The sequence below is a fragment of the Epinephelus moara genome, chromosome 4 (genome assembly GCF_006386435.1).
Source record: "Epinephelus moara isolate mb chromosome 4, YSFRI_EMoa_1.0, whole genome shotgun sequence".
Classification (NCBI taxonomy): domain Eukaryota; kingdom Metazoa; phylum Chordata; class Actinopteri; order Perciformes; family Serranidae; genus Epinephelus; species Epinephelus moara.
Window position 1 is genome coordinate 9,150,352 of NC_065509.1, and position 23,009 is coordinate 9,173,360.

At 39.6% G+C, this 23,009-nt stretch overlaps 1 protein-coding gene across 3 annotated transcripts in view; it reads right to left on the reverse strand.

Annotated features, from left to right (window-relative positions):
• The window catches only part of si:zfos-2326c3.2 (mitogen-activated protein kinase kinase kinase kinase 4), an 86,048-nt gene extending 63,349 nt beyond the window's left edge, over positions 1-22,699 (reverse strand). For all 3 annotated transcript variants that reach the window (XM_050041733.1, XM_050041732.1, XM_050041734.1), the window contains exons 1-4: positions 22,551-22,699; positions 21,451-21,516; positions 6,035-6,091; positions 397-522 (exon numbers count right to left, since the gene is read on the reverse strand). In XM_050041733.1, coding sequence (XP_049897690.1) covers positions 397-522; positions 6,035-6,091; positions 21,451-21,516; positions 22,551-22,607 — 306 coding nt within the window. In that variant the 5' untranslated portion in view covers positions 22,608-22,699. The remainder of the gene's footprint in view (positions 1-396; positions 523-6,034; positions 6,092-21,450; positions 21,517-22,550) is intronic.
• Between the last annotated feature and the right edge of the window lie 310 nt (positions 22,700-23,009).

Genomic DNA, 23,009 nt, shown 5'->3' on the forward strand with positions numbered 1-23,009 from the left:
TTCAAAATAAAGGCAGAAGAGTAGCAGCTATTTTAGGGCAGAACAAAATTGTTCTAGGCATTATCCATAATTTTGACATTCAAATTCTAAATCATTTGCTGCACAGATTTTTTATAATTTTTTTTTTTTGCATTTCTAAACATTCTGTTTTAACCTTGTATTTCTGCACAGTTGCAAATAAAGATTATGCTAGACTAATATTATTAGTGTTATGCTATTTGTAGAAGACATGATGACAGACATTTGAAGCCACATCTGAAAACCTCAACAGAAGCTTAAATTGTAAAATGTTGTTGTAAAAAAATTGTAAATATATATATATATATATATATATATATATATACATATACATATATTTTAACTCAATAGCAAAAACAAATAGAGTAGTTTACAAACCCAGAGTTGGTGGTCCTGTCCAGCAGGACCCTTCTTAATAAAAGCTCCATAATAAGTAGCGATGTTTCTATGGTGGGAGTAACTCTTCAACATGTTGATCTCCAGTTTTATCTCCTCTTCTTCCTCCTGGACAGAACAACAGATACAGTGCAAATCAAACTCCATGTTCAGTATTATTTGGGTGACTAAATATTAATGTCAGACTGATTGATGGGTATTCAAAGTAGATTTTGCTCAGTAGAAATCAGAATCGGGTTACTTTATTGATCCCCATTGGGATAACTCATAGACTATGTCACACACTACACCACATGGAGGATTTTAAGAGTTCTGCATAGAGTAGTCGAGAAGTGTCATACTTCTGCTCTGAGAGTAACTCCTCCAGATCTCTCTCCTCACTTCCTGGTTTTTCTTCCTTTGAGAATTACATTAAACTATCACAAACATTACATGTTTAAAGGGAGTCTTCTCCAATTTTCAACCAGCTTTGTATCAAAACGATGTGGGTAGTATGTGTGAATGAACTGTAGTAAACTTCCCTCCATCTAACCAGTGCCTAGATACTGCCAACCCCCACCCCTGAAACCCAGGAGAGACAGCGAAACTCTGCCTGATGATGTGTTTTAAGTCATTCCCATTTGCTGGCTCTTCCAAGCTGTTGCAACAACTGCAGGCTGTACTTCCTCATTTTCATATTGCCCTCTATCCATGCCACCACAGCGGACACAGAGTATAGAAAGAAGAAATATCAAGATATAGACTCGCCTCCCTCTGTCTCTCTCGCTCTCTCTCTCTGTCAAACTCAGACCAAAACTCAAACAGTAAAAATAAGCAGTGCTGATCAAATATTAACTAAGATTCTGTTTCAGAAACATGTTTTAGCAAACCATTAAACTGTAACACAAGCTTGTTTGCTGCCTGCCAGCTGCCATTGTGTCAAACAGACCTGTTTGCATTATGTCACCCACCAGTGGGGGCGGTAATTGGTCTGGAGAAACATAGTGCATTCTGGTTGTTGGAGGGTTTCTACCTCTTGAGCAAAAACGAATGCCAGTTTTCTCTGGTCATGTAGGACCAGGTTTCAAAAGTATTTGCATCTTTCCACTGCACTGACAGCCCAGCTTAATGAAAAGACCTTCTTCCCAGCAATGAAATATGTCTTTAATACTGCCTACACTATGGTTAATCTACAAATGTTGAAAGGAGGCACTTTGATACATAAATAGATAAATGGAAGTCAAATGTTTATTTTTATCTTTATTCAGCTTTGTTGTCCTTATTTCAACTGTACGTCTTTTTCTGGGTATGTACATTGAGAGAACTAAAAAGGATTCAAATTCCATGTATGTGTCCTCATTTACTTCGCCATAAAAACTGATTCTGATTCTTTAAAGAACTTTTCCTTTTTATTTCCATTTCCATAGCACCATGCGACACAAACACGTACACATCCAGACAGATAGCATCTCCAATCAGACTGTTGCGCAACCTCTAAATGGCCTTTCACCCAGCCATTTGACCTTAATTCAACTACTGCAATTTCTCAACAAAACAACTAAGGATGGTCAGTGTTAGGAGACACAAGGACCAAAAAAGAGAGAGCGGAGGAAACAGAGTGAAGCAGTTTTTGTTTTCTCGCCATAAATCCTGGAAATGACTTGCGACTTCTCCAATTCACTGAACCCCTTAATCTACACTGGACTGGAGGAGAGGTGGAGGAGAAGAGGAGAGGTGGAGGAGGAAGAAGAGTGGAGCTGGAGGAGGTGGAGGAGCTAGATGTGGCTGCTGTTAATCAGAAAAGAGGAAACAACCGAGAGCTTCTCCCAGTCACTGACCTCCTTTAAATCTCCACAGGACAGGAGGGGAGAAAATGACAAGGCAGAGTTTGAACTTTCACCTCCATCTGAAACACAAGGCCTCCTGCCTGTGTCTGCACTCTCCCTCTCTTTGTTTGTGTGTGTGTGTGTGTGTGTGTGTGTGTGTGTGTGTGTGTGTGAGGCAGAAGGGAGATAATAGCCAAGCATTTCCTGCTAAAGAGTTTGTCTGCAACACAGAAGACCCAGAATATCATCAACAGGAAAGAAACCAATGTGTTGAGTTCTGCAGTGAGCAGATTTGTGGCAAAGTACAAAATCTGACTAGTTTTTAGTACATTTTTAAAACACAACAGAAACTACTTAACCACTGTTCTTTACTTTTCTTTGAGTTAATCAGTTTATATTTGTCTATAAAATGGAAAAATTGGTGAAAAATGAATATCACAACTTGCTACAGTCCATTGCAAAGTCAAAACCAAATGATACTTTGTTTAACACATAAAAAAGCAACAAACCTATCTAATACAACCTACCAAATGAGAAGCAAGGATGGTACTAGATGAAAGTTAAGCAGTATTCAACATTATTACAATTCAACTATTTGTTGGGAAACCGTGAATGTCTGTACAAGTTTTTTTGACAACCCCTCAAGTAGATTTTTTATAGGTTCAATAAAACTTTAACACACTGGTGGCACTAAAAAAACAAAACATGAATGGCTGTACAGAGTTGTGGGAAACTTCAGTTCAGACTAAAGTAGTGGACTGACCAACCCGACATTCATCAAACCAACATTGTCTTTCCAATAAACATGCTTATAGAGTTCCTAAAATTACTTAAAGGAATACTTCACCAACAAAATGACCATTTGTATATCAATTACTTACCACATGGTACCTTGAATTCTTGAAGAAAATTTTGTTTTTCTCGCATGCCTCCATGGTGAATAAAGAATTCAAAAAGGTGAACATTCTTCATGAATTGAAGTTAATGGGGGCCCCGCTTAACAACAGCAAAACAATATCGAAACCCTTGTTTACAAACTCTCACAGAACTCATGCAGTATAATCCAAGTCTCGTTTATCCAGTTGAATGCTCGGCACCTTCCAAACACATGAATCTTTACTGAAACCTTACCGTTTACAACACTTTTGCCCACAAGTGGTGCGCCTGGTCTGGTGCCCAGACACACTACTCATCCTTGTACTGATGTGTTTCAGATCTTACATTTTAGTGAAAATGCATGTTTTGATATTGAGCACATGTCTGGATAAATGAGACTTGGATTATACTGCACATGTTTTGTGGGAGCTTGTAAACAGATTTTTTTTTCATATAGTTTAGCTGTTGTTATTTGCAGTCCACACTTACTTCAGTTCACAGAGAATGTTTGCCTTTTTGGATTCTCCATTCACCATGGAGGCATGAGAAAAAACATTGTGAACACATTGTGAGTTGAATAAATTAATCAATTTTCTGTTGATCAGGTAGTAGTTTCATGGCAAGAACCTACTGTATCTGTAAGCATTTCCCTTTGAGAGAGAACTTGTTGGTGAACAGGAAGGGCTCAGCCTGACCACATTATAAACAATGCGATCAAACACTGCTTTGCCACATTATGGCCAGCATGCCTTACACAACCTGCTGCAACATTATTTTATTAGCCCACATTTAACCCCATTCTGCTGGCACTGGTGCTCTACATCTGTAAACCACCAGCAGTATTCAATAAAACCTCCACACCTCCCCTGTTTGTCCCCTTGTACAGCTGTGAGACCACAAGGCAGCACACACAGAGTCAGATCAACTCCATCTTTAGACCCAAACTGAGAGTTAAAGGTGTAATACAGATATAACTGCAAGGCTGACCCCATCACTAGAGTTTAAAAAATAGCATCAGAGAGATTTTCTTTGATCCTCAAATTGAGTTACAGTATGATGAGTTTTATTAATAATTTATGTCACCAGAACTATCCAAGATTGTGGTTTCAAAAGTTAACAGAACTTTAATATCAAGGAAATTCCCCCGGAATCTAATAAAAAACTACTTCTGGGTCACAACAGAAACATTGGTGGGACTCGGAGAACTGTAAGAAACAAGAGACTATTTCATGTAATTCAATTTTGTCAGGCTGGTGGTATATTAAAGTAGATTTTTGTTTCATTCTCTGTCTTTGCTTTGGGGAGGGAGTTAGAAGAGGTTGTCAACTGCATTGTAAAAGTTCCATCACTACAATTACCTGCATGAGCGGAGAAAGAATTGAATTGGGAAAAGACAAAAGAGAGACAAACTGCTAAGACTACTCATTTAGTCCAATAATGGCTTTTAAAATCTTTTCACAAGTGCAAACGCCTGCAAATGTTGTGATATTGTTACTTTTGTTTCCAAGGCAAATTCTTAAAAGGAAATACTGCCATCAAACAATATCTTGTGCTCTGTCTCTTTTAGGGATAATGTGACTTGAAAGAAAAAAAAACTGCAATACAGCAGAAAGAGAACTAGAGAGGAAGGTTTCAAACAACTCTGCTAGCTGCTCTTAGTGCCTTAAAACTAACTAACGGACTAATTATACTCATTCCTGGGTTGTGACAGTTTCTTTCTCTTCTCTTCTTTCCTCTCTCTGTAATCATCTGATATTTTACAGCTCTGTTGACTCCCCTATCTTGAACATACTGCAACCCTGAGCCAGCAGAGTCTCTAAAAACAATCATTTTCTTGTGAAAGATTTTACAGGTACTGAAAATTAATTAGCGACCTGCCTATTACGGGATAATCTTTTTGTGGAATTACTACTTTAAACCTCTCAAACCAGTCCAACTTTTGAAACCAAATGGCACCAGCAAGAGCGTTTGACTTGTCTGGCTCCTACATCACAGACAGAAAACAAACAACACGTCGGCAGGTAAGTGCACCTCCATGAAGCCAAAAACATAAATTCCACTTTTTCCTTTTTAGGTGCTTATATTTCCCAGCAAAGAGAGGATACAGGAGAATCGATTTAGACTTAGGGCAGATCTATACCAGAAATAAAAATGCAATATAAAGACGTACTCCAGCAATTTAGTGTTGCACTTCCATAAAGTTCAGGCACTCACAAGGGACAGATTAAAGAAGAATGGTCAAAATCGATGCAGCAGAGGCTGAGATATCCTGATTTTTAGGTCCTCCAAATAGTTCAGACTCCACAAAACACTGGATCCTACATTTCCCATCATTCAACTTAATAGTGCCTTTCATTAGACCCCCTGCCTCCTAAATGCCTGTTTCTTTCAAACCCCACGACTCCAGTTCGTGATACAGGCTTTTCTTTTATACATTTGCAGCCTGGAGCCCAATCCTAGATAACATCATCACAGGGTTATGTTTTTCAGACTCTGGAACTCTCCCTCCAGAGCCACAGAAGACATTATATGACTATTCTCACAGACGAATAAACTGCACTTTATGTGTAAAATCAGTGGAATGACCCTGATTTAAGTCTTCTTTCAGATATTTTGAGGATACTCTGTATGATTGTTAAAGCCCATGAGAAATGCCCATGTTTGAGGAATCATGTATCTCGTACATGCAAAAAAAAGACAGCACTTGCATTAATATTCCCATATGTGCATCATATGTACAAAGAGGTAGGTCAAGTACAGTTTACTTTAACCATCTTTGGCATGATTATCTGGTGGTTCTGGGAATGCTGAGACTAATTACACTTGATATTTTACATTTAATTATCACATTTTTAACAAGGATGAAAAAGAGAGGATGATGGTAGGTAGAGATGGAAAGAAAAGGAGTGAGTGTGTAATTTAATGTGATGTGCTTTTACCTCTGTGACTTCCATGACTTTGATAGCTGCCAGTTGGCCTGTCTTGACATGACGTCCCTGGAGAAATACATGAAGAAAGAGTTAAGGTCAACATAGGCTAAAAAACTTCACATGGCATGTAAAAAAAAGCTTAGGGTTTGATGAATAACATAGTTCAGTATTGTTTTGTATTGACTCTATCGGATTAGAGTCGTGTCAATAGGCAACATCCCTAAATCCCACAATAACACAAACTAATCTATCAAGAGTGTTTTGTTTAATGAGTTAATGCTGCAATGAACATGCACAATTCAAAAATAAAAAAAGGAGGAAAAAAAATACAAATTTAGGAAAAATTGTGGACTAAATCCTCCGGCTGACATGCTGGAGCTGAGGTGCAGCTCTGAGTGAGGTCTGGATGAACTGCAAACCACAAAAATATTATGAACTCCAGATATAAAACATCAAACGTGTTTAAATTTATCATCAAACAAGGACCGCTTGGTGCACTAAGCTCACAAGACTAGGTATTGGCAAAAGTGGGACTGATGTGGTAATAAAAACAAAAGTGAATCATCACACACTGGAAGGCTCGGGAAATATTCATATCTATTAAACCACGGGTGTAACTGAGTGAATAAGTGTTTGAAGTAAGCTTGATGGGGACAAAGGGTAGATCAAGATATAAAAGATTATAATTCAGAAACACCAAACACAGTCCTATTAGTGTTGAATTTAAAATCACAACTCTAATCAGCCAAACAACTGTATAAGTTGCGCGCGCGCACACACACACACACACACACACACACACACACACACACACACACACACACATACACAACATTTACAACACCACTTCTGAGTGAATACTTGGATTGTGATATCATTTTCAGCACTGGACACGGCTATGTCTACATAATTTCATTTTCTCATGAGAGGAGCAGTCAGAAAGAACAAGACAAGGGGCAATATGAGAGAAGGAGCAAGCCAGCACACAGAGCCAGAGCTGTAAAGTGCAGTCAGGTGAAAAGGGGAAAATTGAAAACCTTGTCATGAGTCAGAAAGCTGACAAGATACTAGAGTAGCTACTCTATAAGCCTTTAAGCTGTGATGTATGACAGGACTCTGAGCGAGTGTGTTTGTGTGTGTGTGTATGAAATAGACCGGAGGGCATGACAAACCCCACTATACTCAATCAGTCAGCTAATATTCAGGTACAGATGGACAAATGCAGAGAGTGAGAGAAACACAGTGAGACAAAGATGGATGGAAAGCTTGAAAACAAACACTACATTCTTAATATTTGCCTATTTCTGTTTTATTTTCTCTGCAGCTAAATCTCTGAAACTCTCTCCATCTCTTTCCAAAGACTTATCACTCACAGGACCAATTTCTGTATTATTTAGTGGGCAATGGAGGAAAGCAGAGTGTTGAAACCTGTGTGTCTAAATCAAGTATGTCCACATCAGAGTCTTCTGGTGTTTTCCCAAGAATTAAACTGAGCAGTTCAAATACATCAGTCATAATGCCGCTGAATGGATGCAATGTATGTGCTCATATCTTGATGTATTTTGGAAGACTGTGTGAGGTGATCAACATTCACAGTAATCTGTCTTCCTCCATCATTTAAGGATGTCAGGAATCAGATTCTAAACCAAAAAACAATTCAAATGTGATCATAAAATCAAAGATCATCAAAACAAAAAAAACAAAAGTTGAAAAACAAGTTGAAAAATGCCCAAATTTCCCCTTAATAGTTTGGTCAGTTGACTGGTAAAATTAGTTGTTATTTATTACACTTTTTGATAAATTATTGATCTGACCATGTGGCTTAAATGTGGTATATTAAAAGATACGGCAGTTGATACCATGCAGTCTATCTTTTAAAAAATAATTTGAAAATCTACATCACAATTATTAGGGCATACAACTCTCTTTCATTTCCACCCGCTTGGACTATTGCAACTCTCTTTACACTGGAATTAATCAGTCATCTCTCTTTAATCAGTCATCTCTCTCCCGTTTACAAGTAGTACAAAACACTGCAGCCAGACTTTTGACAGGTATCCAAAAGAGAGACCACATCACCCCTGTCCTAGCCTCTCTCCACTGGCTGCCAGTGCAGTACCGTATTGATTTTAAACTTCTTTTATTCACATACAAAGCCCTGAATGGAGTGGCCCCTTCCTACATGACAGAACTTTTAACCCCATACTCCACCTCTAGACCCCTCAGGTCGGCTAACCTAGGGCTTTTAACTGTTCCACACACTTATTTTAAACTCAGGGGTAACCATGCCTTTGCAGTCGCAGCCCCCAGACTCTGGAACAGCATTCTCCCCTCTGTCAGACTTGCCCCCTCCATCGACTCTTTTAAATAAGGCTAAAAACGTTCCTTTTTACTAAAGCTTTCGAGTCCTCCTGATGTTGCCTATGTGTTTATTTGTGCCTTGATCTATGTTGGTTGCTGTTTTTGTTCTGTTTATTATATTACTTGACTTGTATCTCTTTTATTCATTTTTAACTGTACAGCACTTTGGTCAACTTGGGTTGTTTTTAAATGTGCTTTATAAATAAATTTGACTTGACTTGACTACAGCCTACAATCTGTTACGACCTAGTAATTTATCAATGGCAGAGCCTTCGATTGGGAGGATTATGCTAGCAAAATTAGCTAACTAATCAATATAGTTACTAGTTGATGATGAAGCTAGAAAAAAAATTGGCATTGTATATTTCTGCAAAGCAGGGATAGGTTACATTTGCATATTATCATGTAGCAGATACACTGAAACTTTACATAACAATGCTATAGTTAACATGTAGTTAGATTTAGGAGCAAAGTCCACTTGGTTATGGTTAGGAAAATATCATGTTTTGGCTTAAAACACCCATTTTAAGTGGAACAATACCAGCAGGAAATGCAGCTATGTCTCAGTACAAGACGAATGCATTCTGTGGCACTGTCCCTGCTGAAAAAACACCCGCGTTTTTTGGTGGCTAAACACCACTGGAAACACAGCGATGACTCGCTAAAAACAATGGGTCTTGTTGTTTGTTGATCTCAATCAGTGGTCTGCAGCATGGCTGGCATCTAGCCCAGGTGTCAAGGCATTCTACTCCACCTCCCACGATAAAGTCAGTTAACATACTACGTCACTTTAGAGACACTGATATGTACGAAATGTGCAAATGAAGCGCATTTGTGGTTTGCAGAAAATGCACAACGCCAACATTTTCTACTGGCACTTGGGCTGGCTTGCTTCCCTCTCACATTAGCAGAGGCACTCCTTGTTTCAGGGAAGCTGGGCAAGCCCTGAAATATGACCAGGACAATATGTCAAATAAGGCTGCACAATTAATCAAATAATAATTTCAATCACAATTTTGGCTACCCACAATTAAAGGAACATAATCAACTGTAATACTGGTGTTTAAAATGTGTGCTCCCCAAGCAAGCACTTAATAAGCCATCATCAACCATTGTTTGGAAGTATTTTGGACTTAGAAGAGAACAAATCATGTGCAAAAAGTGTTTGAACCCCAGAATGAAAGGGTAGAAAAATGTCTAACATCCTAACAGTTCATGTTAAACATGTCTGACAATGAAGTTTATTGAAAATGTTGCTGAACTAGCAGTTGTGACTAGACACCTTGTCAGATAACAACCCTGCTGATATTCTTCTTATTTATATTACAGTTTCATGGATGTAAGATGCACTTTGTCAGGCTCACTGACCTCTATTCTATTCTGGCCTTGATTCTGTCCCCAAGTAGAGGACATTGTCTCCATAATTGCAAAGGATTGTGGCATACAAGCAGCCACTGGCCCAACTGTGATAAATAAGGAAATGGCCTTCCTGTCCCTTCAGACTCGATGGTGTCTGCTGGCTGTGCTGCTGCCACCACTTACAAATGTGAAATGTTCCGACTCTCATCTGAGTTTCTTATTAACAATATGCAGCACTCACACTCACACTCACACACACACACACACACACACACACACATATACACTCAAAGGGCTCTCTGCTCTCCACCAGAATTAATTGGAGGAAGCTTGTTCACTTTTTGACATTGAGGTCCAATGAATCACACACACAGGCTCGTATACACACACATTATGACGCTGTACAGTGCTAGGACTCAAACACAGACACAAATAAATCCTGATACAAATGTCTTCTCCATTTCTGTCTGTCGCTTGTACTGTGACACACACACACACACATTGGCAGAATAAGTGAGCACTACAAATATTGTGTCAGTGAAAAGGTTACTGTAATACATCCATACGTATGCTAATTAGATACGAAAGACATTTATAATGCAGACAGCAAGGAGACAAATGAGAGAAAGCCTAGTCTCCAACTCTCTGTCTCACCGCTGTCTCTATAATATTCTCCGTCTGTCTCTCTCCCATCTCCCTCCCCTGCGTGTCCCCTACAGAACAGTCTGTTACTGTATTTACATATGTGTACTTTGTGCTTGGATGGACTGCATCACTGGTCAGCTCTCCTTTCCAAACTGCATGTAGAAATGGTGCTCTGTGTGTGAGTGTGTGTGTATGTGTGTGTGTGTGTGTGTGTGTGTGTGTGTGTGTGCGCGCTGTGTGCACATTTTGCGAGTGAAACAACCCATTTTTTCCCCATTCCATTCACATGGAGCCTTCACTGGCTGGCACTACACGGTCAAAAAGACTGTACTGGTTTGACATTATATTGAGCATAATGCTGCTAAAAGCTCACTCTGGCCCACTGTCATATGAAAAGAACTGAGAAAATGAAGTGGGCCCCTTCTGTGTTTGTGTGTTTGTGTGTGTGTGTGTGTGTGTGTGTGTGTGTGTGTGTGTGTGTGTGCATGCATACAACTGTCAGTGTACAAAAAAGTATTCACCAGTTTAGCTCTGGGAGGAACCATCTTGTTCATTCATATATTTTATCACCTGCAATTTTAATTAACTATTAAAGGTGAGATTTAACATGTATTCAATAAACATTTTGTAGGTGATATGATTCAGTCACCATTTTTGGATGGTTAACAAGACTATAGCTGGACTGATGATGAGCCAATATATTGGCTGATATTAGCTAATTGCAGATATAGTGGTATCAGTGTATACTGTATGTTGGACAATAAAAAATTTAAAAAACATGATATTGCTGAGACAATTTTGAAACAGTCATTTTGACACTGTTTGTCCAGCAAAGAGCAGAGAAAAGTAAGTAGTTTTTTTTACTACAAAATATCCCTCCAATTAAATATTGTGGTCACATTAACTCATTTTCTTGCTTGTTCTTGTTCATAAAAAATTGCAGCATAATACATGCAGCAGACACAGAGTAATATTAGCATTAATTTGGCATAATCTGTGTGTACAGTATGATTCTCTGAGCTTTTTTTACTGGGTCATATTCTCGGTGCATTCCTCACTACAAGCATTCCCGTTCACATTACACATGGTCATTTATTCTATTGTTAACTTAAAAATATAAATGAGCGTAGTGCTTTTAAAATGTATTTAACAGGGACAGTGCACAGCTACTTAGCTGCACCAGAGTTAGCTATAAGATAATCTCTCAAGACAGATTCTGCAATTTACATGGTAGAATCTGTCGGCTGCCCTATGTGCAAGACAACTACGGGGGGGTTGGGGGGGGTATTCAATAAACCAGGAAATGTGTACCTACAGAAACAGCAAGCTCTACGTCCATGGCGACCGCTCCACCCAAAACGCCGTCTCGTCAACGCGAAAAACATGGACAACAGCACAACTTACAAGCGTTGTGCATCTACCAGCACACCTTCCACTCCTCACGACAAGAAAAAAAGGGCATTAGCGGCAACATTTTTACCGCCGTTTGGTTCGAGTTGCAGGTAAGAGTGTAACACTGGGGGCACCGCCGGAAGTGAAGGGGGTGAGCAAGGCCCCTGCACTTCCGTTAGTCGAAAAACTACCGGGCAGTGCCTCCAGAGGTAAAGGAAGAAAAAAGTTTTGTTTTGTTTTTTACCAATGGATTTCCAGATTGGCTATAAGCTAATTTCATCTGTAGTCCTTGGGCAGGAAACAGAGAATAATTTCTCTGCTAAAAGACACAATTATAGACACTACATATACTAGTACATTTTTGACCGGTTACGCATGTCTGTCTTAATTTTGGTACTCTTCAGTTTAGCAGTAGTGTTAGCCCTATGCTGTACCACATTAAGAACAAAACTAATAAGGTATTAATGCTACAGTGGTTAGCTAGCTTTGGCTGCCCTGCAGTGCACATGGGTCAGGTGGGAGCTAGTTAGTGGCACTGTCAGAAAATAGGTGAAAATGACTTGATTAATTTTACAAGAGCCCAGTGTGACGTCTTCAAATGGAAAAACAGACCAGAATTCCAGAGCTATTCAATTTACTACCATCCATGACAAAGAAAAACATCAAAGTCCCACAGTGAAGATGCATTAAACCAGCAAATGTTTGTTTTTTTGATTATTTTTTGCTTTTAAAAAAGTCGAAGGTGATTATTTGATGATCAAAATAGTTGGCAATTAATTGTTTGTAAATCAAGTAATTGACTTAATAATGAACTGCTGCAGCTCTTCATGAGTGTAGCCTTAAAAGGCTGCACTACAAACTTAGAGTGCAGAGTTTGAGAGGCAGGGGATTACTTGAGGCAGGCAAGATCTAACAAAAAAAGATACATGTACCTAGCTGCATTATGGGAATTGTAGGATACAGCAATTTCTGTGCTTCACCCATACTGGGGACTACGAGTCTTGATATCTCAGCCTCTGCTGCAGTTATTCCTGACCATTCTTTTTTTCCGTCTGAGTTTTTCCATTCCCCCAACTTCATGTAAGTGCAGTACTGAATCTCTGGTGTACTTTTAATTATAGTTTTGGCATTTAGAAAGTACAGTAAGAAGACAAGTCACTTCAGAGGATATTCTAACTAGTAGACTTCCCCCATATTCCCACTAGTCTGGGTCACACAGAAACACACACATGGGTAATCAGCACAAAGCCTAGCTCCAAACCTCATGGGGGGCTACCTTCCTCTTCTCTCTTTAATTTTCATCTGTCTCTTTACCTCTTCCTTCCTCCCCTCCTGTCTGTCTCTCTGCCTTTCACCTCTGCCTTCCTCCCTTTAGCCCTCACTACTCTCTCACTTTCCTCTTTCCTTCCTCTCCTTCTTTTTTCCTTTGTCTCTCTCCAACTCTTTTTCTTTTACCTCTAACAAGCACAAACAGAGTTCTACAACTCCATGTTGAAGGATGTTTCCTCTGTCTCTGTGTCTCTTCTTTCCCCTCAGCTCAAACCCCCGCGCAACATTGCTATGTTTTGAAACAAAGACTTTTATTTCAAAACAAGATATTATTTATTTAAATTTTCCACATTTTAAATAATGTGTAATAGTGTAATGCTTTGCTCAACTGAGCTGTCCATTTCTTAATATGAAGAAGAAATGGAATATTTTCAACACAAAGAATCCCTGCAGTTTATCTAACGTTGGGCGAGTGTTTATCAAAAAACAATGCTTCCAGTGGCTTGTGCTGTGAAGCAGCTGCAGGAGGGCCTCTGCTGTAGACACTAAAGGGGAGGGGGTTAGTTTATTTGCAACTGCAAGTAGCAGCTGGTCCAAATGCACATTTGGACATTTTTTACACTCTGGTCAGCAGATCAGTGAACATGAGTAAGATAAGACTGATGATATGTGGGTCACAGAAAGAGAAGTGACGCTATTGAAACCAGAAAAATTTGAGGAAGTGCAAGTGATTCAGCTCTGGGAGTTGTATTGTAGCCAGCTGTTTTATGGCTGTGCGCAGTCCATGGTGTTTCAACACAGTGTCACCAAGGTTTAAAGCAGTGGGGGCAATGCTCCTGAGCACATTTGGCCTTTCACCAACTTGACTAAAATACTTAACTCATACCAACAAATCCATGTCAAAGTTAGGTTTTGATGTTTTTTACTACTATATACTATGAACATGATTTCACTGTGCAGGTCAATTACAAACAGTCCACGGTCTGACAAAAATATTTCCACTAGTTTTATATAGACACAGTATCTATAAAATTTAGTCCTAAAACAAGTCATGAATTTCAGCTTCACTCAGACCGGCACAGTGTTGCATCAGCAGTCATCGTAGCGCTTAGCTTTAGTGGAGTTTGACATTTTCACATTGTAAGAAACACACACACACACACACACACACACACACACACACACACACACACACACACACACACAAAGATGACTCTACAGCAGTGGCTTGCAGGGAAGGGAAGTTCCTTCTGCAAACAGGGAAACGCCCTGTGTGTGTGTGTGTGTGTGTGTGTGTGTGTGTGTGTGCGTCTGAGTCTGTGTCTGTGTCTGTGTCTGTGTCTGGGCTAGTGTGTGTGAGAATGATGACTGCATGGTGAGTGAGAGGAGCATGCACAGTGTGTGTGCCTCATAGTGATGCAGACCTAAGAATGTCCAATAAAACAATTTCATAACTTCACGTTTGTTTGTAAAGTTTCACAGCTGAAACCACTGTGGTACTGTTCATGAACGACAAGCCGCTCTTTGCTCTTAACTTCAAAAGAAACATACATCTGAATGTGCCCTCTTTAAATATGGGAAGAGTAAATAAACTATTGATAATTTAAGGTAAACCAAAAAATTCCAAGACATTCCTGGTAAGTTGTTTAGTCACTATTTCTAAGAAGGCAAAACTCTCACATTGTCCTGAATTCTTCGTCCTGGGGCCACAAACTACTGCAGGCATAATACCATGTGACTACTACTGCACATAATGCATCCTTTAATACTAATGTGCATGTGTGAGAGTTATGCATCTGTTGGACACTAATGATTTTGCCTTGTGTGCACATGTTTAGGACACCAACAAAAGAAAACGAAGAAGTAAACATAAAGTGGAATCTGTCCACGAAAAACGGGTTCAAAGAAAAAGCAAAAGACAGGCAGGAGAAGAGAGGAGAAGGCGAACTGAATTAGAGATATTGAAGAGGGAAATGAGAGGAGAAAAGGGTGATTGTTTTTTTTTGTTATGGACAGCGGACTACTTCCTTTTCTGACCACAGGAACTTTTCCAGGAACTTTTTGAGGGACTAAGGAACTTTACCTGCTTTTATACAGCAGGAACCTGGATCCAGTTCTAGTTCTTGTCGTCCAAATCTCCCTACTACCATGACACTGCCAAAAACTAGATGGGTGGAATTTGCAAGGCTGAATGTCATGGAAAGGTCAAACACAGGTTTCGTTACTGATACATACTAAAGTACACAAATAACCAGAACAAAACCGTACTATATCCTCTCAACTTTGGGTCTTGCCTTTCGCTTTCAGCCCTCGCTACACTCTCCGCATTCACAATTCTCTTTTTCAACATCGACTCAACATATACAACAGTAATGCCCCTTTGATGTCTCATTTTTTGTGCAAAAATTAGTCTACATGGTGGCTTTTTAATCTGTTATTGCTCTTATTTCTCCAATCATATCAGTTCTTAAGATGTGGTGGAAACGTAATAAATGAGTGCAGTGAAGATTCTTTGAGTTCCTGACTTTTTAGTTCCTGAGGCAATTTGGCTGAAAAGGCCTGATTGTTTTCTTCAGCCCTTCTCTACTCTCCATCTGACTCTCTATTACTTCTAATTGTGCCTGTCTCAGCATGTCAGAAAATCATGTCTGCTGACCAGGAGGCCGTTCCGCTGAATTAAAATGAAAATGAGGCTAATGGGGCTCACTTTCCCCCAGTGTCAGTTCCCACTGACACTGGGGTTTGGTTGACATGATATCTGACTACTAACTGGCAATTAGTGGATCAAAACATGAGTCATGGTAAAATGTAGCAATCAGTACAATCAACTCCTGACACTAGACATAGGTCAACTATAAGGCTTCAATTTAGAGCAGAACTAATTGGCAACATAACGTAAGTTGAACTACAAACCATTTCACCAAACAACAGACAGTGGATCAGTGTGGTTTACAGTAGGGACTACAACAAACTGCACATTACTGTGCATATATAAACATCTTGCTCCATCTCCCCCCGCCTCTTCTCCCTAAAACTCTGTTTTTCAAAGTCCCAGTGGTTTTTTTTGAATGGTCCTCATACTGTCATGCCTGCCCGACTGTCTGTCCTTACTTAGTTTTGATCTTCCATAGACCACCTGCCCGCTTGTTTTTTAATTCCTTAACATAAAATACACTGAGAACAGCTTTTTCCAACACACATTTGCCACGGTGTTCATGTCATTTCTTCCTACCTGGACATGCTGCCTATGATTTTCCAGTTGTGTGGTTTGACATGCTGCCTGCCCCATCAGGTTTGTTTGCCTGACTTGAATGACCTTACCTAACCCTGCCTGCTGCTAACTGTAAGACTAATTCTACATTAACAGATTCTGCGTATACTGTATATGCAGAATCTGTAGGCAGAACAAGATTTTTGTACTGGAGGTGTTCTGGTTTCCATTTGTAGTCCGTTTGTAGTCCGAGTGGTATTGATAATGGATGTAAAAAGAAAATGAATGCAGCACTGGGACCCCTTTCAATTTTTTATGAAAGTTGCTCAGTGGTACATTTTCCAAATCGTTGGGCTCATAGAACAAGCGCACTATAGGCTTTCAATGGCCGAGCAGCTAACTTCCGGTTTAGCCCTGTGCTAACTTTATTAGCATATTATTATATGTAACAACTCATTTGACCGATAACCAATATTGACATCAATACATCCACTTTTTTTCCCTACCTAATTTTAGCGATCATCAAGTCTCTTCTGTAGTGGAATTAATATCATATTAAGGATGCATACTGTTATTGTGATGGCCCACCAGCAGATGGAGACATGAAATACAATGCTTTTCAATGTGTGTAATATTCATTCAATTGTGCAAATTAAGAAAAAGCATGTTGGCCGATTCTGATAGTTCATTTTAAAGCCGGTAATGGCTGACACTAATGACGTGCCCATATTATCATGGATCCCTAGTTTTTAGAGATTAGTAGGCTGTTGTCAACCAAAAAATTCTTGGTCGACTGAAATTCTACTTATTCTTCAACCAATCGATTGGTCGATATGGAAAAAAAATCTGCAAGATATCTCTGGATTAACTTACTCTGCCACAGTGCACTGACTGCACTCGTCCAACAAAGTGTTTTTTTTTTTTTTTCACTGAGGCTAGCATTGCAATGGGACGCGGGTGCTACAAATGTGAGCAGCATGACGAGGTGCTGAGAGTCTATTCTGCATACAGTGCTGCATGTAAAGCATTTTTTGTCCATTTGCCAAGAGTTTAAAACATGTTTTGGGTAAAATGCTGCGGTCACCACTATACCACATGGACCAACTCTCACAGCATGTACAAGTTCCAAACAACAACAATAGAGGAGAGGATTAATGACGGAGGAATAAATACTGCTGGTCACAGTGACTGGTGTGTCTGTCCCATCTCCCTACATGCTTAAGCCTTCCCTTTAACAAGAGCAAGGGCCAGAGCAAGTCCTCCATTTTGTGCCGACAATCTTATTTCTGCCAATATTCCAAATCATGGCCACCAGATGCAACCAAAGTGTCTCAAATGAAAAAATGCTGTGTCCCCAAAGCACTCTGGCGTACCCAGCTTGGTGTTTTCAGAAGAGTGTCTGGCGTTTCTATCTGGGAAAAAACCCTTTGGCTGACACATGGCCTTATGAAAGGAAGACCAGCGATTGTCTGACCAAAGAGAGTTTGGTCAGATAAGAGCACATTAACTAACTGACCAGAAGGTGTCAGCCCCAGAGATCAGCCAAAATGACCAGCGCACAAAAGCGGAAGTCTTAGCATGGAAATCTACTGGAAATATTGGTTCCAGATTGGTAAGACTGTAAATCAACTTTAGACTTCTGTAAAACTGCTTTCCCCAAAAAACAGTTATTCCTCTGTTTTGGAATTTGGGTCCTGCTTTCTGTTGCCAGCATTTACACATGGGTAAAAAAAAAAGTATAAATACAGTTCAAAAGCATTTCACTGCACTACAAAGTAAGCTGTAACTGCACAAATGTGTATTTTATGTGAGTGTGCATTTAGCAGAAGAGACATGGTGACAGTGGTCGCAGCATCTTCAGATTCTTCACACAATGCTGTTTCTTTGGGACTTGTATTCTTTTGACCATCTAGGGACAGTGTAGATCAATTTTCTGTTAAGATGCTGCTCTGCCCAGTTCCTTTCTGGCTAAACACATGCATTCTGCACATAATACACAGTTTCTGTTATCATGTCGTAATTGTGACACACTGTGGGAATTGTCACTGAGTTTCCTCTGTAGTACGCTATTACCTCATAACTGACTCAGTATTAAAAGGGGTACTACATAGGTTTACACTCTGAATTAAGATTTTGGTGTCTGTGTCTGTTCATGTTACATTTATATACTTTTTAAAGTATATTAAAAAAAGTAAAGGGACAATGCACAATTAAAACTAATTGAGTTAGCTGAGTTAGCTAGCAGCTAATTCGCATCCGTTGTCCCTGGGCAGACAGACAAAAAAACAAAACAAAACAGCAAAAACACTACATAAAGCAAAATGATACATAAAAGTCTATCAGTGTGAGATAATAAATAGAATCGGTATGATAAATATGGTAAGATTACTTAATCCTAAAGGCCAGAACATACTCGGGCGGAACGTACGCGGAACGGACTCCGCGGAGGTCCGAGCGGACTCAAAGCATGACTGTTTGGCATGTATTTTTCACATCGCGGGGATTTTTCACGGACATTTTTACAGGAAACTACAACGCGGAAGTGCGCTCGACTATGAAAGCCCGAAGAATGACTGCGGACATTCCTCACGGAGTCTGTTCCGCGTACGTTTTGCCCGAGTATGTTCGGGCCTTAAGAATGCAATGTAATCAAAATGCAACACACATAAATAAACACAGGAAAAGACCAGGTGCTTTGTCAGCATCTTCTGCACTCACATAAATCCACAACAAAGTGTTTTCTTAAGGGGCTGTGTGTGTGTGCATGTTTGTGTGTGTGTTTGTGTGTGTGTGTTTGTGTGTGTTGAGGTGTGTGCGTATGTGTGTACAGCAAGTCATTGTTCTAAAGGTCCTATTCCTGTTGTGGTTTCCCATGATGGGACTCACTGGCTGAAAACACAGTCACACACACACACACACACACACACACACACACACACACACACCAGACTGGCCCACACTAAATGATTTGTCAAATCTTAAGAAATAATGAAAATGTTAGAGATCCCACACATTACAACCTGTACTAATACACTTAACAGATTTCTCCTTCAGTTTTGTGGAGAGCAACCATCTGGCCTAAAGAGTACAACACTCACTAACAGATTCTATTTATAAACAACCAGAGTCCAGACTCTCAAATCTGGAAATCTCGCAGATCTCTAGTAATCAAACGTGACTTCAGAGTAAACAAACATGGCAGACGACAGGCAGGAAGTACTAGCTGTTGGCTTTTGCACTACTTTTTTCAGAAAATTCAGGAAGAAAATTTTAAAAATATGGATAATGTCATGGAGACAGCGTGAACATGAACTGTACATGTTACAGCGTGAACTCAAAGTGAGTAAATTCTGAGTTGAATCCCATTTGATGTTCCATTCAAACACTATGAGACCCACAGGACAGTCGGCGAATGAACATGCTGAATATTTGAAATTAAGTGCAGCTATGTTGGACTTTCGGGCGGATCCAGAGATGTAACAAACACTTTTAACATACCTCACACCACAAAAAATCTGATGATGATCTTTAGGACCATTAAAAGTTGGGGCTTTGCTGACAATTGTTGGCCTTGGGGGGATCGGGCGCAAAATATGCCTGATTCTCATGTAGTCTGTACTTTGCATTAGCATGTGTCAATATGCTGGCATGCAGAAACAGATCTGCATTGTCCACATTAAGGTCCATTTAATTAATTCGTCATTTCATTTACTCATTAACAAAATGAAAATACTCTCAGATATAACACCTTTTCAGATAGGGCATAGTCTATATTGTGTAATCTTGATATGAAAAACATCAGAATCATTGTTAAGTCTCCCTCGATAAGAGTGTAACTATTCATCCATATTAGAGGGTTTTCCCTTGTTAAAACATTCGTGAGTGTGACTCATTGGATGAAATTTGTGATTTTCTCCCCGTGTCTAAAAGCACCCTGTGTAAAGGCCGACACAGGCCTCACTGTCCTGTGCATCTCTTGCAACATTTCCTCTTTCAGGAAATCAAGTGGCAATCAAGGCACACCCACCTTCTGTCTCATACACATTCACACACACACACTTGTAAGAACCATCCATGGACCTCATTCATTCTTTAAACCCTAAACTTTTAACCTCTACTCTAATTCATACTCTAACCTTTTAAGCTATATAACACATTTTTGGGAGACTATGTCAAAGCTACTTTTTCTAAAACTGTTTACTCAGCCATCTCACTGTAGTAGTTATTATTGACATTAATGCCATAGTGATTATCTACAAAGCAATGCATGCCTTATGTGACCTGGGCCTGGCCTGAATTTGCACCTTTGTGTCTTGTGCTGCAGAGAAAGTAACAATCCCCCTTATACAACTTTATTCCTCTTCCATAACTAATTTTTATGACAGCAATTTGACATCATCCTCTGTTTAAGTATGCTTGCTAAGGCAGTCCGACAGTTATGATGTTTTAACTCTCTGATTATACTACAAACAACTCTCGCCTCTGACCTGACACAAATTGTAACACAAATCTGAAACTGAGCACTCACAAAGGATCTGAGCTCTCATCATTGGCTCAGCTGGATCTTGTTTTTTGATGCTCAGAACTGAAAGTGTTCCATACAGGTATAGTAACACGCAGTTTGTGGTATTGCAGATGCACGCAGACATCATTTGCACTAAGGGCACAACCATCTGCACAGACCCAAATAAAACTAAACACCTCCTGTAACCACAAACCACTCATACACACAAACACCAACAGATACTGCGATAAGGAAGTGAGCCCCACCCTGGGCCTTTAAAAGATGCTGCAGATGCTGTCGATGCTGGTGTGTGTGTGTGTGTGTGTGTGTGTGTGTGTGTGTGTGTGTGTGTTTGTAACAGCTACAGGATATTTCAATCAGCTGAGAATTTCTTCTTTTTCCTTTTAACTAACTGGAAGTAGCTTAAGTACGTTTTACCAGAAATGACGTGTTAGATAGTGTAATATGCTGTGTGTGTGTGTATGTGTCAAGACTGCTGCAGGCTTACTGTGTGTCGCTTTTGAGACGTTTTGATGTCAAGCAATTTTTGACTTTGTGCCATGTAGATAATGTTTAAATTAAAACCTGACAATGCACAAATATTTCTGTAAGTATCACAGTTTGCAGCAGAGTTTATATTCTTCCATGCATGCAACAGAAAAGCATCATGGTGGGAACACTCACCTTGTACACCTGACCGTAGGTTCCATTGCCAACCACCTCCACCAACTCAAAGATACCTGCTGGATCCTGGAAAAAACAATAACATGGTCAAGATAATGACAAAAGACAATGGGACAGAAATAATGCTAAGCATCATAGCAGATAAGTCGAGTCAAATACAGAGAACACGGCTTAGCGGACAGCACTACAGGTAAACAGAGCAGTGTATAACAGTATAAAAACAGTCCATTCCAGCAAAGTCATAATGCAACAGGTTCATGCCAAACGAAACTGTGACAAATAGCGTCATATACTCAGTACCATGGGCACATGGAGAAGAACAATGCAGTGTTATGCTAGGATGGAGACTGAGGAAGTGGGACTGCAAATGTGGAAAACATTGTGAGCTGCAAGGAATAAAAGTACAGCTTGAAGCAACTGAAAATGTCAATTTACAGGTCTCGACTTCACTGACTGTATTACTACTTAAAGATTCTATCACCTAAAATCACTTTACATGACAGCAAACACACTTGAGTCATATAGGCACACTGTCATTTCCTTCAAAGATACAGACGTTACAGAACGATTGTATTAATGACCAACAAGAGCAGACTAAGACATTTCCACCAACTAGTATGAGCTTATAATTTAGCTATTAAGTATGAGAATCATGGGAATATAGTTAAAACAAGAATGTGCCACTAACTAGAATGCATGTTTCTAGGTTTTCTGTCAATAAATACATAAAGTCAACCCAAGTGGACTTTCACTTGTTGCATGTCAACTTTTCAGCTGGGCAGCCAAAGGAGAAGCCTGAGTGTAAACACTGTAGCTTGTAAAGTAACACCAAACACCAAACAGAGCACAGTACAGACACAAAGCATAATGTTAATGGTATAAGGCTCTCTACACAAGACACACCGAGTCAGAAAACGATAAATGTTTGTTAAAAAAGTACATAAAGCGAGAGCCGACGGTTCGAGGGCAGAAAACAAACTGCTCAAGTTTGGTTGTTACTTGAAACTACCGTAACCGTTAAGTTTGGAGCAACACCCACCACATCCTCCAATGTTTACTCAAACATTTCATTAAAAGCAAGACAACACTTTTCTACTTACTCTCAGAGCAGCGAGGTCTATGCTGTCCAAACTTCGAGTGGTGTTTTCTCTCGACATTGCTGTCAGTAACTGTGTCAGCGGGTTGATATTTGTGGACAAGACATGGACGGTTACAGTTTCTCCTCTACAATCTAACGGGTTTGTCTCTCGTCGGGTTCATTCTGAAGTTTGGCTAGCAGCGTCAAGCTAGATAGCGTCAAACACGCCACTTCCGGATGTACCTTTTCAAAATAATGGCCTTTACAACCGGACCTGTAAAATCTTACAGATTTGTGGTTGTATTTCTATTTCACTAAAGAGACCAGGTTACACAGAAATTGTCAAAAAAAACTAACAGTGATTAACACAACATACGACGGCAGGTTTGACTTTCTAAATGTATCTAAAAATATCTAAATTCACTATGCGTGTTTTGAAGTTGCCATGCTTTTGAAAGTTTTACTTCCTTTCCGTTAGGTA